Genomic DNA, 23,009 nt, shown 5'->3' with positions numbered 1-23,009 from the left:
TCTGAAAACTTTTGTATATTTTGAATTGGCTGTGAGAGCTGCTGTTACACAGTGAAATAATCAGTGCCCAGTATATGAGACCATAATGAAAAATTACTCTGTTTTACCTGCCAGTGTTCTATGAATTTGCAAACTGTTGTCATATGTCTTAGAATACTGATCATGTATGTCATGTGCTTTGTGTTACTAAATGTTTAGCTGTATTTAATGATTTAATGTAACTTACAGTTATTGTACTAACTGAAGGAATAGAGGTTTTTTAAAAATCCACGCCATGACTTTCTATTAGAACCATTTAATTCCATTTCTGTACAGAAGACTTGTGTTGCTGATATTAAAATGCTTCTTTACAGGAAATTACATTCTGAACTATGTAGCATCTCAACCCAAACTGGCTCCTTTTGTCATCCAAGCCCTCGTTCAAGTCATTGCAAAAATTACAAAATTAGGATGGTTTGAGGTACTAAAAGATCAGCTCATCTTCAGAGACATTATTGCTGATGTAAAAAAATTTTTGCAGGTAGGAAACAATCGTTCACTTCTGCCACTTTTTTCTGTTTGGACCTCTTCATTTTTAGTGATTGGCATGTTACGTCACTTAGTTGTTATACACTTGGGTGGAAAAAGTGTGAAGAGCATTGCGTAAAACAGAAGATTGCCCTACAATGGACAACAAGGGCAGGTTTGATGCCTCGCAGTATTCATATGCTGTTGTGGTTTTTTTGTTGGTTTTCTTTCTCCAAAGTACTTTTTCATAGTGTGGCTGTAAAACGTGAGCCCCTGTTATCAAGCCATTCTAATTAATGCCTTATTTTTTTTTCAACTGATATGGAGATGCATTTCTGATAGTGTTAGCTCCAGTATCCTAGTAAGGAAAAAATGGTAGTGCACCATCTGAAGAGTGAGAGTGTCAGATGTTTTAAAGCATTAATCTGATTGTGATTCTTGTAATAATGACTGCTAAAATTGTGCCAAACGGTTCAGTTCTAGAACTAATTCAAATGTATTTTTTCAAGTGCCTGTCACGGAGATCATGGATCAAAAAGACACCTTTATAAACTACTTGTTGGAGTGTTCACTGTTACGGTCTTATATTGTTGCTTTCCTGTGTAAGCAATGGGAATTCACCTGCAGTTTAATTTTTAGCAGAATTCACTAGATATCCCTTTTTCTGAAGTTACTGAGGAAAGCTTGTGTAAAGATAGAACTATGGTATGCAAAATTGCAAGATACTGTATTTATTTGTTATATGGTTGTGGTTCTTGGTTGCCCCATTCCTTTTTCACTTTATGAGAAATTGATGATTCGTATTTGTGTGCATGGGTACTTAACTACCTGCATATATGTATGTTTTCTCTCCATACATGTAAAGAGGAGTGGAAGAAATAAGGAAAAGACATTCTGTCTCATCTAGGATTATGGTGTACAATATAGGGAGACAGATAATAAATTTCGAGTGGTTTTATAACTTTACCTATTTTAGCATATGTATTTAAATCATATCACAAAAATTATGCGTTCTAGGTAAGGATATGGGGAAGTTTGGGAGGAAAGATCACTCACCTTCCCTCTCCGGTAATTGGATGAGGCAGGAATGTTCTTGTTTTACATTTCCTTCCATGTGATTTCCTTTTCCCCCACTGTTACAAAAGAAGATGAGTTACAGGATAAAGAGGTGACCGTGGTACATAGTATTTGAAAATTGGAAATAATTTCTCCTAATGTCAGAGTGCAGTCATTCATTATGGACTGTTCTCTGTGCAAGTTTACGTGTCAAATGTAGAGTAAGTACTGTCAGACACAGTAGCTAAAGATCGAGGATGTACAGCATCTTCTGTGAAATAAGTTTGGAGAAAGTGACCGGACATCATGGCTTATTAGCCAGGCTTGGTTATTTTATACATTTAATGTGTATAAAAAGGTTCTTAGAATGTTTTCTGGGAGATAGCTAATATGCTTAAAAACTTATTTCAGATTAATCTTTCTGAGAGTCTGTGTGAACGTAAAGCCTAGTACTTATTTAGAGAAAAAATAATCAGAGAACTTAAGCTGTTTGGAGATTTAGTTCCAAAATGATCCATTATGTGTGTATGTGTTGGTGATCCTGGCAACTCAGCAAGAAAATAGGAAGTTATGGTTTGTTATGTTTCTTTCCATTGGGTTTCTCATTTGTTTTTCAGTCTTTGTTTATAATACTGTTCAAGTTAATGTACTTTTCAAGTTACATTGGGAATGTCTAATAAAAGATAAGCTGCAATATCCTGTTTATTAAAAACAAACTCAAGTATACTTCTCCACCATTTTGCAGTTATTTTTATGAATGTACTGTAATTGGATTTTGCATTTATTATTAAAATGACTGCAGTGTGACTCTTCAGTGTGTAGTTCATTAAAAATAGAGATTTAAATACAAAATTTAGCTTCTTAAGAGATTTCTTTAGTTAAATTAAGAATTCCTGTAGAAAAGAAAATTAAGCCATACATCTACTTGTGAATTAAATTTTATATAAAAATTGAAAAAATAATCCCTAAACAATACTAATATGTTAATAATTAGCGTATGGTAGTTTCAAATACTTAGGCTTTAGTGTCCCAGATTGGAGTTCATCCAGAGTGAATGTGAGTGTGATTTAATACAGAAAAAGGGATTAGCAGCTGGATCTGCAGTTCTGTTTCCAGCTCCTTCATAATTTGCAACACAGCTTTTCACACCTGTTAAAAAGGGGAGGTTGCATCTTCCTTTTTTGTAGGTTTGTGTGATCAAAGGAACATTCATATAGACTATTTTAAGAATTTGAAACATAAAAGAAAGTTGTGTTCAAATTACAGTATAAGATGTTTAATCTTGGAGAGTGCAGATAGAGCACCAATATAAAGTTTGCCTGAGGGTTCTCTGAAATTCTCACTTTTGATTTGCTTTGGTGCGAGTGGTAATACAAAATAGATGACAGTGAAAATTTAGGCACCTTAGTAAGTAGCCAGATTCTTCATTAGCTGAACTTTGGGTGATCTTTGGAGTTGTGAAAATAATGAGTGTGGTTGTGACAAATACCAGAAAAATTTTAGCAAGGACAGCAGTGCTTTTGGGACACCAGGGGAGCTGAGGCTGCAAACTGCAGCTGTGAAAGTAGCTGTAGAGATCTTCCCGTGCCTCAAGGGCAAGGCCTAGTTGCAGTTGATTTTAGTTGGTTTTAAAAAAGCAGGGTTAATTTTTCTATAAATGCTTTGTAGTAGCTCAGTGAAGACAGCTAAATTTTTTTATTATATGCAAAATTCTTGGTTGTATGTGAATTTTGAAACATTCCAAAGAACTTAAATACTGATGATCAGCTTGTACCCTCAGATGATATTTGACACCTGCCTTGTTTTTTAGGCATGAGTTCTCAGAGATGGAGTATATCGTTCAGTTCAAACCAGTGCATTGTATACTACTGTGGAGGGAAGAGAATTGGGTTTTTTTGGTAGGCAGCATTCCAAAACTTTTTTGTTTTTCTGAGTGCCCTGTCATCCATGCACAGCTTACTTTTTTAATGGTTTGAATTTCATGTCACTTGCCCTTCCAGATGTAAAATACTGAACAGACCTTTGAGAAATGTGTAGTAGTGAATTTCTAGGTTGTAGTTACCAAGGCTCTATTTTGAGACAGGTTTTTATTATCATACAAATCTTAAAATTTATGATGAGGATTTTTTTCAGAGCTACTTAGGGATTTTGAAGGTCTAGTTCTATTAATGTTAATAGAAATCGGTGTGGAAGCCTTTTAAACAACTTATGGTATCTTATCCTGAAAATTCCTCTTGATTCTAGAAATGTTGGAAAATATTAACTGAAAGCTGTGATGTTTGAGCAACCGTATCTGTTTTTTTTCTGTAGGGCACTGTGGACCATTATATAATAGGAGTAATGATTCTCTCAGAACTGACTCAGGAAATGAATCTAGTAAGCATGTTCAGTTTTTCTTTCCTTCTGCAAGGGATGTGTGTATTGCTAATAAAGCAGGGTGTTGAGTGTGTCTATCCTTTGTAAAAATGGTTGGAGAAACGTTTCTTGGACATGAAGGGATTAACGCACATTCCTCTGCCCACCGAAATATATATAGAGAGAGACAAGAAATTCTTAGTGCAGGGGCTCTACCTGTACCAGGTACGTACCATATCTGCTACGGGTACATTTTCTCTCATCGCGGTCACTAGAACTAGTAAAGCAATGTGAATGAGCAACTTTTTCAATTGTGTTTCTGCTAATGATTTACTTCTGCCTACATCTTAACCTGAGGAAGGGCCTGAGACCTTTCCATTCAGAGCAAGAGACAACCTTGAAGGAAAAAAAGGTGGCACTTCGGGGAGCTGTCAAGATCTATATTTAGTTCTGGACCATAGTTTTCATTTCTAGTGTCAAATAATTAATCTACCAGATAAACCTATACCTGCTTTAGTTTAAGCAAAGAAGGGAGCATTGTTTATTCTGTCCTAACTTTTCTTAGGTTGATTATTCAAGACCTTCAGCAAAACATCGTAAAATAGCTACCTCATTCCGTGACACCTTTCTAAAGGACATACTGATGCTTGCCTGCTCTCTTTTGAAGGAGGTGAGTCTCTTTATAATTGAACCTAAATTGTTAGCATCATAGTTGTCTCAGTTTGAGTCCTTAATATTTTCTGAGTTGGTGAATTCTGTACTTAAGTGGATTAAGTGACACCCAATTAAGCTCTAGTGACCAAAAAACATTCAAAGACAAAAATTTCAATCTTCCTTCCTCCATGTCTCTCTTCTTCGCTGTCTCAATCTTTCTCTCTGTGCCATCTCTCTCTCTTTATATCTTGCCGTAAAGGATGAACTATCTAAATTCTGAGCTGGTCATCTTTTTTGGTGTCTTTCTTAATTTAATTGTATCTCAGTTTTGCTGGGCTTACCATCTCAGTATTTGCTAAAAGAATTATTAATTAAACTAGCAGTGACCAAGTAGAAAGACAAATTCTGTATCTTGTGGTATGGCAGCATGGTCAAATCGGGCCAAGATGTTTTTCTTGTTCACTAGTTCCCTTATCCTCTCTGTAACATTTTGGCGTAATTCAGGCTGCAGCCTCTCAAGAGGGAGAGGAGGTGGTGAAGAGTAGCATGCTGTAAGCTAGGTCTCTCAGGAACAGGTAGGTTGGTCTGAGACCAAAGCTGGAATTTGGGCTTCCATTTTGTGCTGATCAAGGCCTTCCATGGCAGTGGAAGGGGCACCATGAGGTACCATTCTACTTCTCTTAAGCTCAAACAACTCTTTGCTTTTGAGAGCAGCTTAAATGTTGCCCAGTTTCTATTTTTTTACTTATTTGGCAGTGCTGGTTTATCTGATTTTTCTGAAAACCAGATGAATTGGGTGTTGAAATTTGGACACAGGTGTTTAAGCTAAGGATTTAAACACAGATGCCATCATAGTGGGTCAGTAGATAATGGTAGCGATTACTTTTTGGCTAAAGGTATAATTCTCAGGGTTGAAGTACGTGATTGAGGTACTGCTGTAAGAAACGAGATAAACTGTGTTTGCTTAAATTTCTTCCATGGTATGTTTTTAGTCTAACGAGCATGTTTTGCCTCACATTGGCAATTACTTTAAAGGACACGTGGTCAGCTACCAGTGCTCAGGTGACAGGCAGTGTATTTTTTTAATACAGAGAGCAATAAAATAATGTGTAAGCCCTCACCTCTGAAGAGGGAATGCCCTGCTAAAGCACACAGGATATTTTAAAACAGTGTTAGAATTACATATTAATGAAGAAATCACATATAATTTAAAAGACAAATTGGATATTTTTGGAAGAATCTTCTTAGATATAGTAAACCTCATTACATATCAAAACAATAAATGTATTTGTGACAACCTGTATCCTGTGGCAGCCAATTCCTAGCTTTCTTCAATTTCAGCTGGTCTACAGGTACTTTTTTAGTATCTCATATGTTGAAAGGTTTGTCTGAGTCACATGACATGGATTTCCAGACAGAAATATAAGGTTATAGTGGGTATCTTTATAATGCCAACTTCAGTATAGGAAGCTGGTTTTAGAAATATTTCAGTGTCTATAACACACTGAAAAATACACTTAGATAACAAATGTGGACTCACTAAAAGAGTTCTAAGAGTTTAAAAGTTACAGAGAAGATTGGTGGCAAAACAGGTTATGTTTATCCAAGACATACAGAAATTCAATGCTGATTTCAAAGTCAAATTCATAATTTAGTGTCAATTCTAATGTGGTGCAACAGTTATTACCAAGTTAATGAGGCATCTGATGACACACAGTTGATTTTAATTCCTATCATCTGACTTTAAAAACTTTTTGTTAATGAGTTTGAGATGTGACTTTGAATCTAAATAAGGAGCAGATGAACTAGATAAAGTTGTTGCATTTGCATTTGTTTTATTGTTTTTCTAGACAAAAATTATGTCAGTTTTCAGTGTTCCCAAACTGCATCAGTGACTAATGAATTTGAGGTTTATTTTCAGTGCCTTTATATTGTATGTGTAATCTTGAGGTAGTAATTTCTTTAAGATAAAATGTTATTTAAATTATTATAATTACCGAAGGGGATTGATAAAAATGTATTTTTACTCAAGTATGTTGAGTATAGACTTCTAGATCCCAACAGCTTTTTTGCTTACAAAGTACCTCTTTATTCTGACACTACAGGGGTTATAAAGTATTAGAGACACTGACAGCTGTATTTGTACGGTGTTGTAAATAGCTACCTTCAGATTACAGCTTGTTCATGTCATTGTTTTTTAATGCCAGGTTTTTCTAGACGTACCAAAGGAACAGTCTTTGAGTATGCATACTGTGAAACTCCTCCTGTTTAGCAGCCTGGACATCAAACTGAAAAATGGCTAATTGTTGAGATAAGTTTTAACCATTTGGTGTATATGACCTATATTCCACACTGGTCTGGAGCAACTGAAAGAGAAAAACATGAAACCTTAAAGTTTCATTTTTGTGGTGAACGTTAGCACTGTTTTAACAGACAGTATCAGTGACATGCTGAGCTTTACCTGTAAGTGTTTTATGCAAAAGGATTATTTCACCAGGCTTGTAAAAATTATTTATAAGTGTGGAAGCCTTAGCTTGACATGGAAGGTGTCTCTGAGGTGGTAATAATGATTTTCCTCTTGCCTTTAAGGAAGGACTTTACCTTATAGTGTTGAAGGATTTATTTTTCTCTTAGTATGTGTTCTCTTGCTCTGAACTTTGCAGTTTTATATCCAAACATTTTCCTTTTCTAAGTTGTTTTAAAAGCTGTTCTGTGCAGGTGACCTAACAGGATTTCTTTTCTCCTTAGCTCTTGGCAAAACCTTTAACTCTTCAGGACCAACAGCAACAAAGTCTAGCAATGCATCTTTTGAAGCTTGTACTAAACTGTCTTAATTTTGATTTCATTGGAAATTCAGCTGATGAATCTGCAGATGACCTATGCACTGTGCAGATTCCAACAAACTGGAGAACAAGTAAGAACGGGTCATAACTGTTAGTAGTCTGAAGTCTATACCCAGTGGATTGTGTAACTTCTTTCATCACAATACTTGCAAATATAAAATAATTTTTAATGTGGAGTAGAGTTTTTTGCTGGTGAGTTATTGGTAAACCTCTTCCACTACTTCTGTCATACTTCTGCTATTTTTATTTTTACAGGCAGAAATAATAAATGTAGTCTATAATAAAGGTATTCCCAGTAAATCAAATTATTCTAATTAGCCACTGAATACTGTTCTCATCCCTGACATATGAACAACTTAGAGAGTTACAGCATTTGTAGCATGTCTGTTTTCTCTTGTCTGCTTCCTGATGAGAAAACTGTGAATTTTTTTTAGCGTGCTTGTTTGCTCTCATGTGTGAGCTGGTTAATGAAGGTAGCAGAAGGGGGTTGCATCTTGGTTCTTAGACTCTAGAGGTTTGACTTCCTGGGCTTATACAGTGCAGATGGAAGTCTAGCATAAATATGTCCAAGCTATCTTTAATGATGTTACCTTGGGTAATGGACACAGTTTAGCACTCGTGGCACGGAGTTCCTTGTAGGCTAATTTATCCTGCTTCTTGGCAAAGTAATGAGCCTGATTGGAAGTCTGTTAGTCTAGCTAAAGCAACTACACCGTTTCCCATACCCAAGGTGGGAGGTTTAAATCTGTCTTACCTGTATAGGATAACACCCTGTAGTATTTGATATTCCTCCTTATTTCAAAGATGCTATTCTTCACCAGTCTCCATGCGTAACTCCATTCCTTCTCCATTAATGTGCAGTAGCCTCTAATTGCAGTGTGAGGGATGAAGAGCAGTAATATATCGCAAGCAGGGGAGTACTGATAAAAGGCTGAATTTGGGCAAGTGACAATAATTTCCCAAGACCCCCGAGGAAGGAGAAGAGGATAGGTTTTCTCAAGATTTTAGTTTAGGTAGTTTAAATTGTCCATGGAGGGATCTTCCTTTAGCCGTTAAATGGAAAGAGTGCCTAAGGAAATAAACCTTTGTTATGTGATGCTTTATTTTAGACAAGCCTTCATAAAAAATAATGCCTATAAATGGAACAACTTTGAAATGTTACTTAATTTGTGGGATTATTTAATTATGAATTTTTGGTGAACTTTTTCTACTCTGTTGTTACCCCTTAATAAAATAGGGTAATATTATAGTTCATTTGATGTGATTCCACAGTGAATAGGTAACTCGATGTTTAAAAGCATTACTTTCTGTTTATCGGTCTATAGACTTCAGGATAGTCTGTGGAACTTTTGTTAGAAACTTGCCTTTGTTTAAATACAGACTAAACTAATCCTTTGTATGTGGAACCTGTCTTGGCTTAGTGTACTGCTGTAGACACCAGAAGAAATCAGTTTACCTATGTCTATTACAGAACAGGGTTCTGTAAGCAACTGACAAAGTATTGCTGCATCTGTAGTCTAGGGGAAGTATTCTTCAGGAGCTATAAGATAGATTAAATGTGATAAAAGGACAACAATGCTGTAATAATGTACAATGAACTAATTAATGCACCTATTCATAGTTTATTCTCAACTACCATGATATCTCATTCTTACTGTTTTTGTTAAAAAGAAGATGATTGTATTCAAATAAAGATACTTAATTATTGCTTGTAGAGAGTGATAAAACAAACTTATCTTTTTCCGTAGTCTTCCTGGAGCCAGAGACCTTGGACCTGTTTTTTGATTTGTATCATTCCCTTCCACCAATGCTGTCTCAGTTAGTAAGTGACGCATAGTGATTTACGCTCAAGTAATAGCGGAAAATCATCTTTTTACATCTAGACTTTGTCCGAAAGACTCGGGTTTATTCTGTGCGTTAGCATGTTAAGAGTCCCCTGGCTCAGTGCCCAGTCACAGTGTCTTTTCTTTGAACTTCAGCCCCCGTTTTCGTTTCTGAATCTGAAAGCATTCAAATCTTTCCTCCCCCAGTTCAGCACTACTCAGCCACATGAAGAACATCTGCCCAATTATTTTGATGAACCATAGAATCATTATGGCTGGAAAAGACCTTTAAGATCATCAAGTCCAACTGCTATCTAACTCTACCACTTCTAAACCGTGTCCCTGAGCACCATATCTAGATGGCTTTTAAATGCACCCAAGGATGTCAATTCAACCACTTCCCTGGGCAGCCTGTGCCACTCTGATAACCCTTTCAGCGTAGAAGTTTTTCCTGATGTCTAACTTAAATTTCCTCTGGGGCAACTTGACGCCATTCCCTCTTGTCCTATTGGTTGTAACTTGGGAGAAGAGACCAACACCCACCTCTCTACAACCTCCTTTCAGGTACTTGTAGAGAGCGATAAGGTCTCCCCTCAGCCTCCTTTTCTTCAGACTAAACAACCCCAAGTCCCTCAGCTGCTCCTCAAAAGACTTATTCTCAAAACCCTTCATCAGCTTTGTTGTCCTTCTCTGGACTCTTTCCAGCACCTCCGTCTTATACTGCGGTGCCCCAAATTGAACACAGCACTCAAGATGCGACCTCACCAGTGTGAAGTACAGTGGGACAGCCCTGCTGGCTACACTATTCCTGATGCAGGCCAGAAGTCAGAAGCTGTTCTAAAATGGAATTTTAAAACTGAGCTATATTTGTATTTAATGGTTGTACAGACATTGCTCCGAAAATAACCTTCAGCCACAGAATGTACTGCAGACAGCAGTAGGTTAGATTGCTCCAGACATTAAGAGATGACTATTCTGAAAGTTTAAATTTTTTTAATCGTACGGTATTTTTTTTTATTCTTCAGGCACTTTCTTGTTTAGTTCAGTTTGCTTCTACAAGGAGATCTTTATTCAGCAATCCAGAACGTGCCAAATATCTTGGTAATCTCATCAAAGGAGTGAAACAAATACTTGAAAATCCACAGGTATCTTTTTATTTTTTATTTTATTTATTTGAAATGCTAAAATAGCTGTGGATTTGTTTTTCCAGTTACAGTCTTCATTAATTGACTAAATCTATCAAAACCTCTATTCAAAACAAAGCAAAACCCCTATGCAAATAAAATTGTCACCCAATTAGCAAGAGTGCACATGAAATTTCTATTACATTAAGCTGTTAACTTTTAAAAATTTGCTTCTTCAAATTTAGGGCTTATCTGATCCGGGAAATTACCATGAATTCTGTCGGTTTTTGGCTCGGCTAAAGACAAACTATCAACTAGGAGAGCTAGTAGTGGTGAAAGATTACCCAGAAGTCATCCAACTTATAGCAAATTTTACTATTACTAGCCTACAGGTAAGAATATATACAGAAGTATTCTCTTTTCTTCAACTCGAGTGACAAAGAGGACTGATCCTGGTTCTCTGTGTTGCTGTTTTTTGAGGAGGTGGTGCGGCTTGTCTTTATGTAAAAATATATTTTTGTCAGTGATGTAACTTAGATTTCTAAATTATTTAGAACTGGTTCCCACTCTTTCTGTGAAGTTTTGTAATGGGAGCAGATTTAAAGAAGAAAATGACAACTGAACTAGGAGGTGGATGGGTGTTAATCCTCCAGCCTTAGTCTTCACCCTCAAAAAAACCAAATCCAACAAACTAAACCCTTTACCCAACCCTAAAATACATACATCCGCACAGAGTTGCCTATATGCTGAGCTGCTGAGAGCAAAGTTCCCATCTGAGCTGGATTCAGAAGCTACGTGGAATAGTGTCTAAATTTTTGAGGGACCCACATCTGTATGAGAAGGACACATCACAGGATCAAGGTTCTCACAGTGTTAAAAATTTTACAGATTTATTTTTGAAACACAACAAGGTAAAGGCATGTTCAATGTTTGAGTAATACTACAGTTGTTTTACCATTGCCTCCAGAGTCTGTCTCTGGTCTTCAGAGTAACATCTGAAGATAGTGACCTTTAGGAAAAGATTTTGACCTTTGATTCCAGAGTTGCCAATGGCAGTTCTATAAGCTTTGGAAAGAAATGTTACCCTTTACTCCATAAGCTTTGAAGAGAAAAGAAATGTTGAGGTGCATTTCTGCTCTTTACATTTCCTCTTGGGTGGCCCAAGACAGTTTCCCACTCAACACTGAGGGTTTTTGAATGGTCCTTTTATAGCTCTTAAATCTCAGCATGAATCTAGGCCTAGCTCTGAGTTTGGAATCATGGATTTCACCTGAAGGAGGCAAGAGTGCCTACAAGTAATTCTGGATCTACTTTATAACGTGTGCCATAGTATGTCTCAGTTCTGACTGGGTCCTTCAATAGTTCTGTGAATGAATAAGACAAGTATACTTAAGATAAAAGCATCGTGTTTTGCAACTAAAACTTCACACTGGGATGCTTTAACAGAAGTATGTTTTGTTTTCTTATAGCACTGGGAGTTTGCTCCAAATAGTGTTCATTATTTGCTAACTCTGTGGCAAAGAATGGTAGCATCTGTACCTTTTGTGAAAACGGCAGAACCCCACCTCTTAGATACATATGCACCTGAGATAACAAAAGCTTATATTACTTCTAGACTGGAATCTGTTCCTGTAGTTATAAGGTAAACTTGTAATTGCAACTTTAAAGCTGTAATATGGAATGTTTAATTTTCTGATTTGTTGGCATATTATATTTTGGTTATGTTTAAAATCTGAGTACACTGGTTCTGATTACCATGGTGATTTCTTTAGATGATCTTAATTGGCTGATATCATTTTACTCCTTTTGCTTATTAAATCCAGGGCAAAATCAAATGTAAATTCTAATTGTTTTTCTTCTCATGGGCCTTTGTGTTTTGAATTCCTCTCTCTCTACCCCTTTATTTTAAGACTATCTAAATTAACCATATTGTTCAGCTGTGACATGTTTTCTGGATGTGAGTCACTTTCTAGGGCCATTGAGGGTAGAGTAATGGGGGAAAGCAGAATGAACCGCATGCACAAAAAAGGGTGAGACCAAATAGAATAAGCTAGAGAGTGGCAAGATTGAAACTGGCCTATTTAAAATTTCTTAGTTCAAATCTTTTTAGTGGTTTAAGTAAATGGCCTTATAGTCCACACTGTAATATAGCAAATAAGAAAAAAGCTGGTCCTTCAAACAGAGGAAGAAGTAGCTTGGAACAATGGAAGGAAAGTTGGTTTTGCCCTTTTTTGGGGGGGTTGAATAGCTATTCTCCTTTTTGAGTAAGGGTGACTGAGGAACTACTGATTCTTCTACAAGAGGATGCTTTTCTACAGACTAGGAGAACTTTTACTTCAAATATTTGTAAATACCTGAGAAGAGGTCTGTTTCAGCCCATCTTGAACATGAGGATTTTCAGCCACTGTGTATCTTTCAAAGTTTGGATGTTAGCACTGTTAGCTTTGTTAGCTTTTTCAGTGTCATCTTTGTAGATTACTTGATGCCTGTGCAACAGAAGGGTAACCTTCCGATGAATAAACCTTTCCTATTGTGATTTGTGTAGTGAGTATAGTTACACTTCAAGAACTATTGGTCTCTTTGTTGTAGGCATTCCATAGGGTCACAGCTTCCTTACAGCAGAATAAAATAAAGACTTATAAAGCAGTTGCACAGAATTTTACTGAAGCTTGCTTGTTGGGTTTGGTATCGTGGTCTTGTGCTTAATTTGATGAATATGCAAAGTCCATTTCTACTAAGTATTCCATTCTTTCCTCCCATCGTCCTCTGAGAAAGATTCTACTTGTTAATAGTCTCTTCAGGCACAGTGTACCTTAGTCCTTCAGGATTGACCTTTCTGAGTTCATACTGCCAACATCATCTCCTCTCTGCTTTGCTTTTTAAAATACGTATTGAGAGGAAGGCACAAACAGAATACTGTTCTGGGGACCTGTGTGGCTGTGTATGTAAATAAAATGAGGTCCTATGTCTGTCTGTCGTATCCACCAGCTGCTAAGGCTTTTATAGTTCAGCAGTTCAGTGGCACTAGTTCAAGATCTGGATGGGAAAGCAGCATCAACTTCTAAGCAATAGTGGTTAAGTGGTTACTTTTTGTCTCTATTGCAGAGATGGCTTAGAAGATCCACTGGATGATACAGCTACAGTTTTCCAACAGCTGGAGCAACTGTGCACAGTTAGCAGGTGTGAATACGAAAAGACCTGTACACTTCTTGTGCAGTTGTTTGACCAAAATGCACAAAACTACCAAAAACTATTGCACTCTTCTAGTAGGAATCCACTAGAAATCACAATTCAGGAAGGTTAGTATTTAATTTTTAGCCTGTTTTATTTGCTAATAACCATATACGTGCATATGAAAAAGAGTGGCGATCTTACGGCAGATATACCTAGACTCTCAAACCAGGCATTAGTGGTCCAAGTCACCTTGTACCACATTTTCACTAGTTGTCTGTGTATTAAATAGGCTACATTGGCAGTTGATGTGTTTGTTTTAACATCTTGTTACATCTTTAGAATATAGGCATGAGAGCTGTAAAAACTTTTCATTTCTAAAAATCAACATTTTAGTGCCTCAGGTGCCCTCATGGCAACCAGCTGCAACTTGATAAGCATTTTTTTGAAAATGAAAATGTTAACTTCTGTTCTTTTTGTATTTATCTGTCTTTTAAAGTTCATGTCACTTCAAAAACCTTCATTTATGTCATACAGCTCTGTTAAGATGAATTACCTAATTTTCAAGAAACTCAGGTTATTTATTCTAGTGTAAGCTGTAAAAATAATAAGTACTTTTTATGTATTTTTTTTTTCATATACCTCTTTTGGTCCTCTCTGTGTCCCATTTAAATTGTCTTTATAACTACTGGCTCTTTCCTGATATAGTTATCTTATGGCTGTTGCATCCTTACATGGATAAAAGGTGTTGTTTTGAAAAGGTGAGACAGGTTACTGCATAATACAGCTGTTTCTTTGCATGCTATTAAATGCTTGTGATTTATTTTGCTCTTCTTTTGTTGACAGTTTGAATATACTGATTTTCTTCTATATAGGAGCCATGTTTTCACTAATTATTTATATCAGACCACTTACTTATCTTTTTTTTTATTAATTCCACTTTATTCCATGCACCTATCAACTTTCATTTGGAAGAACTTTCATTAATGACCTGATTTCATTGCCCAGCTGCAGTCTGAATTTATACTGCATTCTCCAGTCGGGGGGGGCCAAAAGGAAAGAATCAGCTGGAGTCTTTCAGTGTCAGTGCTCTGGGGATTGCCGTTGTGCGTTAGAAAAGACTTGATGCAGTTTAAATATTGTGTTACTTTTCTGCAAACTAAACATTTGTGCTCATATTGAACAATAACTGTTGTATCCCCTAGATATACATAGTTAAATTTAGATGTTTAATGGCTTTTAATGTTACAAAATAAGTTAATGTAATATTAAGATCTCATTTTATTATACTGTCTTGCTCTCTGTATCAATAGTGATGCGGTCATGGTTTACTAAAATAATAATCCCCGAGAAATGGGTCATTAACAGTAGTTAATGATTACTTGTGATCTATGGTAATGACTGATTTCTTTGGGATTATTGCTGTTATAAACCATAATTACAGATTATTACAGCAATAATTATTTTCTAAAAGAAAAGATGTTGTCTGCCTCAGTAATTGCGAAAGCAAAAGCACTGAAAATTTTAAATAGTGAAGGTATAAAAGAGGGAAAGAAGTCGTACCTATTAATTGCTATTGTGCTAAGAGTAGAGGACTATCATCACAAAGATAACTTTGTACTTAAAAATGAGCCACTGCAGTTTGTAAAAAGGGAGACGGGTTTTTATTTTTAAAAATATTATTGGCCAAAATGGTGGCTCTGCTCCTTGAACCAGCTAGCACCACTTCACAGTTGCTTTTAGATACCATCTTCAAATGACCATTCTTTAGTAGCCGTTAATGCTAAATTCATTTGAGCAATGTCTGTTCTTTTAAACACTTCAGCTCCTTGGTGTTTTGCTAGTGATGGTGCAATCTCTTAGTGTCCTCAATTAACAGCAGTTGCTACCGCAGTGTGTAGTGTGTCTGATGGGCTTTGCCTTCAGAAGCGTCCCGTTTGTGAAGAAGCACAGGTCTTGAAACAGGGAAGTAGGTTGGTTGTAAGACAGCTGATAACTTCCAAATTATTAGGAGTGGAACAGGAACAATATGAGAAGATATTTGGAAATCTTCCTCATACATCTTATCTCAAAAGTCAATACTTGTTCCCTGTCACAAAGTGCTTTCTGTTACAAATCTCAGACTTTATTACATATTCGTGTGTTATTTTTTTAAAAAATAAGTCTGAGATGTAAGATAAACCTGAGTGCTTTTCTGTATTTTTGTTGAAATCATCTGCATGTTATTCCATACTCTGCACTATCTTTTCATGTCTGTTTGATCTCAGCATCTTTTTTAGGTATAGAGCTCACTGTACTAGATACCTCTGACTGAAACAGCAGTACTTATGATCTGTAGTCACCAGATTCAGGCCATAAGGGTACTGTAACACCTCAAAACTGTTAATTGTTGCTGGTTGAAGGAGCTTAGGAAGTAGAGCATTCAGTGCTTGGTTCTGGGTTTTTCAAAATACAGCAATGCAAAACACGAGGGGAATTAAGCGAAGTTTAATGTTATGTAAATGAAGACTAGTTTATCAGAGATCTGAAACAAACATGAAATAAAACATCAAGACTTCTGGTAGATACTGTGCCTGTTCTGATATGTATGTAGAAATATCTAAACTAAACCACTGTTTTTCAGTAATAATGTAACCTCACTCGTTTATCTGTAGTTTATCCTTTATGTTAAACTTCAAATGTGTTCCAAAGACACTTTATTCATCAGGGTACTGTCTTCATGCTTGTAAGTCGTCACTTGGTAAAATCGCACTTATTGAGAAACCTTGTTTGTAACTCAATTTAATTTATATGGAAACTCTTCCATGTTGTCTTTGCTGTGCTGTTGTTTTCAAGCAAATAATTTTAATTTATTACAAAGCATATTTTGCCAAATTGAGATTGGACTCTAAATGTAGCTTTCCTGTTCTATAGTCTCAGTGCATTTCAGTTGAGGAAGAAACCTTTGGCGGCATCCTGAAGTTTTAACAGGTCTATATGTTACTTTGCAATTCAGGTCTTAGTTTTGATATTACTTTAGGGAAAAATACTGCATCTTTCCTGAGAGGCAATACCATTAATTACTGGATTCACATCTTAAAAAGCTGAAGTGGGAATCTGCATGGCTTGAGTAGGTATCAGTAGGTCAAACTTAAAAATATTCCACTTTAATGTGCCAGAGAGATTAAAATAATCCGGGTTTTGCAACATGGCAATGATTTTTCCATCAGAGAGAGGCCAAAAGAATTCCCCTGAGTACAAAATACACTACATACGCATACTCAAGGAGTTATTTGTAGAACCTTAGCTTTACAGAAATTATCATCCGTACATTGTACTTTACTTGATAAGGACTTTGCCAGTGGATCCTATAAATGCTTTAGGGGAAACTGACAGCTAAATAAGCCGCGAGATCAGAAGGTGTGACAGCGTGGCTTGAAATGGGTGAAAGACAGAGCTCTGTCCTTTTCTTTTAGAAAACAGCCCAAAGAGACTTTCAAAACTATGTGATAGTTCACAAACTTTTCTTGAAGAATATATCTGATTTATGTCATATTTTCTTTTGTGCAAATTATTTTAGATCGTAGTTTAATATTACAAAGAATTCTTTATTTGAAAAAGAACTAAGAAACAAGTAGATTGTACTGAGTCTCAATTACTTCCTAATACTATGATAAGTAGATGTAGGAGCCTCACTGTAGATAAAATTGTTCCGTCCCTTGAAGAAACTTGTGGCAGGCAAGCGAGGATACTAGGTTGATTGTGTATCTAATCTTACCAGGCTGAGTTTACTTAATTTGATTTTAGGTTAATTCTTTTGTGTTTTATTTATAAGCATGTCCAGGTTAATAAGCTGTTACAGTTTATCTCTCAGTTCTGCTCTGAGTTTTTGGTTAGTTCATTTGCCTGAGTAGGTTTTAAATCCGGTAAAGAGAGAAACCTAACCGTTCTCTTGGCAGCGTTCCACAATCTGATACCTTATAGAACTGCTGATACCTTATGGAAATGTATTCTACTGGCATAGTGGTTTATGATCATTAACTGTTCTTTCTTTTTAATGTTAGGACGTCTGGCATGGCTTGTCTATTTTGTGGGTACTTTTGTGGGAGGACGATTAACATACACCAGTACTGATGAACATGATGCCATGGATGGAGAATTATCCTGTCGGTAAGTAGTGCTTGTTTTAAATTCTTTTTTTGACGTTTAGTATCAGCAGATATTTTGAATTTGAATTTAAATCTCTCAATTTTTGTCCACTTCTTGGATGGTGGGTGCTCAAAGACGGTACTTAGTTTCTGTGGGTTGAGACCATTTCACTAGCTTTGATCTTTCCTGACTCATCATCCTAAGCAGTGAAGGAGTCATTAAGGCTATCATTTTAAAACTACGTTTCAGAGGAGGGGAAGCAGATTAAAGGCAAATATGTCTTCTACTATCCTACTATAAGCTGTGTTTAGGTATGCCCATAGCTACCTGTTTTCATTTGTGCTTTGTACTTGTATCATACAAGTGTTAATTTCATTAGTTGTGAGTTATGGTTATTATTTTCGGCACTATTTCCTTCACATGAATTATTGCGGGTGAAGAAGTGCAGAGCAACTGCTGCTTAACCATTGAAAATTTAGACTTATTTTTACACTAGACCTTGGAGTAAAAAAGAAAGCTCTAGATTTAAAAATGTGTCTTCTTACTGCAAGGTTTAGAGCAAGGGGTGAGCTTGGGATTATTGTGAATGACGTGTATTCCTTGTGGGAAACAAAAGGTATGTAGCAAACACGTCCTTATACTTGTAGGTGAAAACAAGGATTGTTAAAAAAGGCGTGCATATTTGATCCTGTTGTTTACATCCACTAGCTAACACATGAAAAATGGCATACAACTTAAATCAGATAAAAAGCTTTACATTTCCTCCTTTGTTTCTTGCCTTCCTAATCTACCCTGGGGCTCTGTGGTGTTAGCAGTCTTCCACTATGTTTTTAATAAAAGTGAGAAGTTTTAATATACAGGCTTACAGATGAAGTAGCTACTGACTTCTAATCCAGTGACTATATATTTCAGAATTGGCAAAAGGCGAGAATAATTTTTTCAAATTGCTAGGGAATTAGGATTTCAAGGAATAGATAGCAGAGGAATGCAGGAAATTAAATAAAGGAAATATTCCTTTAAAAAAAAAGTATTAAATTTTATTAACTGACATAAGCTGAAATTGATTCTTTGAAATCAGTCCTGGTAATATGGAGATATATATACCAAGTAAGGATTTAGGTCAGAAAATACATGTTTGTTCAGATGTTTTTGGAGAGTCAGAAGTGGGAAGAAGCGAGACAGTGCATTAGATACTGTGTATGTAAACTTATTTCTAAGTAGAATAGTTTCAATTTCGAGGGAACTTGAACAGTTCTTATCTTGCGCTTAGAGTTTGTGACCCATGCTTCTCAAATGCCTTTGTTTCTTTCATCATGGAATTGATGATCTAAGAAAGCAAAAAAACCTCATTTTATAAACTCACCACAGTATAACATACGTATCTGAGAAAATTTCAAGTCATAAAGTAATTAGAAAAGCATTATGTTTATGGTTTTTAGTGGTCAATTAGCATAATTAGCATCTAAACAAAATAAAATCTTAGAAGAAACTTAGGCAAACAAAAAATGGCTGATGGGTTCCTAAAGAAATTAGCTGTGACAGTAACATTTAATTTGAGAATTCTTCCTGAAAACGTTTTTTTCTGTCGTTACAAGAGTTTTTCAGCTGATATCTTTGATGGATGCCCAGTTACCACAGTCTAGTAATGAAAAGGTAGAACTGGCAATTCTGTGGTTCTTGGATCAGTTCCGTAAAACATACGTGGGAGACCAGCTTCAGCACACCTCAAAGGTAAATACTTGCTGTAAACCACAACATTTGAAATCAAAAAGCCTGTGCAGAAATTGACCTGCCGATATATCTTGCGCATAAAAACATTTGAGCTTAGCTGGGGGCTGATTGGTTAGATGGAAAGAGAGATGGATAACTTATTAATGTGGTGTTCATCTGAGCAGGCTTCCTACCATGTATGCTTTTGAGTTTTGGCATGCAAGGAGTTAATATTTTAACAGCTATGTTCATTTAACAATTTTAGGTTACTTTGCATTTCAATTTTTTATTTCAAACATTTAGCTGGGTTCTGCTATATTGTGTTATATTTCACAGCTGGGTACACAAGATTTATTCTTTTAATAGTTCTGTTCTTTTGACAGTTACTCATTTATGTGGTTTCCACTGTATTTCTCACATTACTTGGCTTTTCTGCATTTTAAATAGGGAAGAGGGAAAAGTAAGATGCATTTTTGAAGAAGCAGCAGTTAATTCACCTTAACTGTAGGGGACAGTCATAATATAGATGTTATAAAGAGAACGTCAGTAAGATGAGATCAATTGATCTTGAGAAAGACTGAAAGAATGCTGTTGGAGCCCCAAGCAAATCTTTAGCAAGAATTGTGACAGTGACTGAGATTTGGTTTTATTTGTGTAGTACTCTATCCTTGCTTTCTGGTGAACGGTCCCGATCTCAAGAATTCTTTTAGCCCTTCAGGTTTGAACTGTACTTCAACGTTATCGAATGGTTCCTCACTTAATATTAAAAATAAAGTTTTACACCATACTGAACTACTTTTTCATGAAAGCAATGTGTTCCTTTCAATTGTCAAAGCTGATTTGTTATTTTTAAATATGGTGTACTGCTCTAATGCTAAGTAATAGAAGGTACATGGTAAAATGTCCTCATGCTCCTGATATTTTCATTTGCAAAACTCCTGCTGATGGCCATGCAAAGGCAACATGGCTGTACAGTAGTTGTAATTCCCAGGTTATTTTTCTTTCTGTCTGATTTTTGAGGGTTTTGATTTCACCTTATGTTCTGACTGAGGTGTGACTATGTGGAGAAGCTCTATCAATGTATTGTATGCTATAATAGATTGTTATAGAGGAGATTGTATACCCAAGCCTGTTATGTCCATCCTTCTAGAAAGCTGGAAGAAATGTTTGTGTGTGGGCGAAGCAGTGTGCAAAAAACTGAAGTGCATTATTTATACTTAATCAGCTGGAGCTCCGTTGTCAGTAGAAAAAAATGTGAAACTTGAGCGTTTGCCAGCTACACCAGAATTCAATATATATGAATTTATCCAGCTCAGCAATGTGTTTTGAATAACCATAAGACTGCCTCTGCAATTGCGTTGTGTGTGGAAGGTTAAATGGTTAATTATTAAGAAAAATGCTGGCTAATGTTTTCATTTGATTTATTGAAGAGCACTTCAAACAGAAAGAATTAGCTTTTACCGGAAGGACATGGGGGAAAACTGTAGGATGAATTTAAGAAAATGGGTTTGTGTTGTTTTGTTTTGGAGTTTTGTTTTTTGCCCCCGCCTGGATATGTGGACATGAATCAAGCTAGTAGTATATAATTTTCCATGTACTGCCTTTGCTTATGACATGTGTCTTGTATGTAACCAGACTGGGAAAGTGGGAATTCTGCAAGGCTTTCATGGCGCGTAACAGTTCGAGGAGGATCTCTAAATTCTAGCCTCAGTCTAGCAGTTCCATACTGCATTGAAAATGTATTTTCAAAGTGTGCTTTTTTTATGGTTTGATTACATTATCTACCAGTATAATCTAGTTTGCAGTCACATTACACTTTCTTTTTTGTTTTGTTCTAGTAGGTCTGATCCAACAGCCTCTCATTTGCATTGGTAAAATCCTGTGGTCCTTATCAGATTATTTTACCAGATCTTACAACAGAAGCTGTGTGTAAAGGCATCTGAGCTCCCAGTTTTGGTGTTTTTTTTAAACTTTTAATAAAACAAAATGAGATGTTTGTATACATTTTATAGTTAAGACAAAGGCAGAAGGCAGCACTTGTATGATTCTCCTGTTTTCTCCTGCTGTAGCAGCAAGTATAGCAGCAGATGGCATTCTACCCTCACAGTTGTAAATCCTCTGATACTGTGTCTTGCTGGCAGCTATCTACAAATATGCAATAAAAAGGCTCACACTTGGAAGCAGAAAAATCAGACATATATCAAATGACTAAGTTAATACCCATTTATATAAATATTCAGGATTGCTTGAATTGTTTTATTTACAGACTAGATAATGGAAATTCTGCACGCTTCAGCCATGTTGAAAGATTTTTTTGAGACTGTTTCTCTATTTGATCATATGCTTGCATACAGAAAAACACAGTTGTTAGAGAAGGCTGAATAGTCTAATGAAATTGTAGAACAAGTCTTGTATATAAATACACAGATTTTGTTCATTAATTAACTCATATTCTTAAATATGTGCAGATAATAAAAGCAAACTCATTATAGAAAAAGAAAATTGGCTAGGTAAATTAATGCATGCTTATTAAACAGTCCACCGAGGCTTGCCGTCTAAGGAAGACTAGCAAAACCTTGGAGATCTCTACCTTGACACTGTAATACACTTTTAGTACCATTACATTTCCAATACAAAAATAATACATCTAGATACTGTCTCTTTTGCATCAAATAGACCTTTGAATGAACATATATATTATATTTCTGTTGAATACTAGACTGGGTTCTCTGGTACTCTACAGCACTATTAATATCTATTTGTCTATCAAGACATATTTTGTTTTAATGCTGATATGACTTAGCCTTCATAGAGTCATCTCTTTGTTGCGTATTGCTGATTTGGATGCTGGCAGGGTAATAGAAAACAAATTGGCTGGCAAAGCACTGCAGTGTGCTTTATTGAAACTGTAGCCTCGGCCTCTATCTGTGGTAGCTTTAGCATTACTGTAGTGTGCCCCTGATAGCCACCGCCGTGACTGGTATAGTATTGCATTGAAATCGGATTCCTGACGTCAAACACATGTTATTTATTAGAGGAAACATTGCTGTTTTGAATGAGACTTTTCCTTTGCGATATTCTTAACATAGCAACAACTATAGGATTATTTATTTATATTTGCAAGTGACACTAGACTGGGAGGAAATGTGATCGCAAAGGACAGGATTTGAATTCAGAAAGGGCTTCATAAGCTGGAGAAATAACCTGAAAGTTTAAAATGCTTGTGAAACAGCATACTTAGGAATGAAAATTCCCGCTTATGTCTCCCAATGGGGAATCTCTGACCAGGCAGCGTTACTTCAGAAAATGGTGCGGAGCCGAGTGTGTTGCAGGCAGGGGTGACTCAACAGTACCCGTTGGTTTTGCACACAAGAAAAATACAATGTCTTTGTGGATGTTGTGGTAGGAATATTGTGTTAGGTGCTGTAATTTCTTACTCTATTCTGAATATTTGGCTCCAACTGGGCTTTAGCTGGAATAATGTGTCCAATTTGGGGCACCACACTTTTAAGAAAACTGTAGACAAATGAGAGGGTGCGACAACACAAATAAGATGCAAAAGTACTGCTTTGGTTTGCTTGAGTAAATAGAATATTGGGGTGGGACAAAAATCAAGGATGCCAAGAGCTGTTTTAGAA

General features: G+C 36.2%; 1 protein-coding gene across 1 annotated transcript in view; it reads left to right on the top strand.

The window, feature by feature from the left end:
• RANBP17 (RAN binding protein 17) overlaps positions 1-23,009 on the top strand; it is a 158,304-nt gene that overhangs the window by 5,507 nt on the left and 129,788 nt on the right. Inside the window, exons 5-15 of the mRNA XM_009880751.1 lie at positions 354-520; positions 3,874-3,939; positions 4,484-4,588; positions 7,321-7,486; positions 9,164-9,237; positions 10,264-10,383; positions 10,608-10,754; positions 11,832-12,004; positions 13,468-13,661; positions 17,577-17,682; positions 19,257-19,392. Of these exons, the coding sequence (XP_009879053.1) occupies positions 354-520; positions 3,874-3,939; positions 4,484-4,588; positions 7,321-7,486; positions 9,164-9,237; positions 10,264-10,383; positions 10,608-10,754; positions 11,832-12,004; positions 13,468-13,661; positions 17,577-17,682; positions 19,257-19,392 (1,454 nt within the window). The remainder of the gene's footprint in view (positions 1-353; positions 521-3,873; positions 3,940-4,483; positions 4,589-7,320; positions 7,487-9,163; positions 9,238-10,263; positions 10,384-10,607; positions 10,755-11,831; positions 12,005-13,467; positions 13,662-17,576; positions 17,683-19,256; positions 19,393-23,009) is intronic.

The sequence above is a fragment of the Charadrius vociferus genome, unplaced genomic scaffold (genome assembly GCF_000708025.1).
Source record: "Charadrius vociferus isolate BGI_N301 unplaced genomic scaffold, ASM70802v2 scaffold822, whole genome shotgun sequence".
In the NCBI taxonomy this organism is placed as follows: Eukaryota; Metazoa; Chordata; class Aves; order Charadriiformes; family Charadriidae; genus Charadrius; species Charadrius vociferus.
The sequence above is the reverse complement of the archived record's forward strand: the minus strand, read 5'-3'. Positions and strand labels throughout refer to the sequence as shown.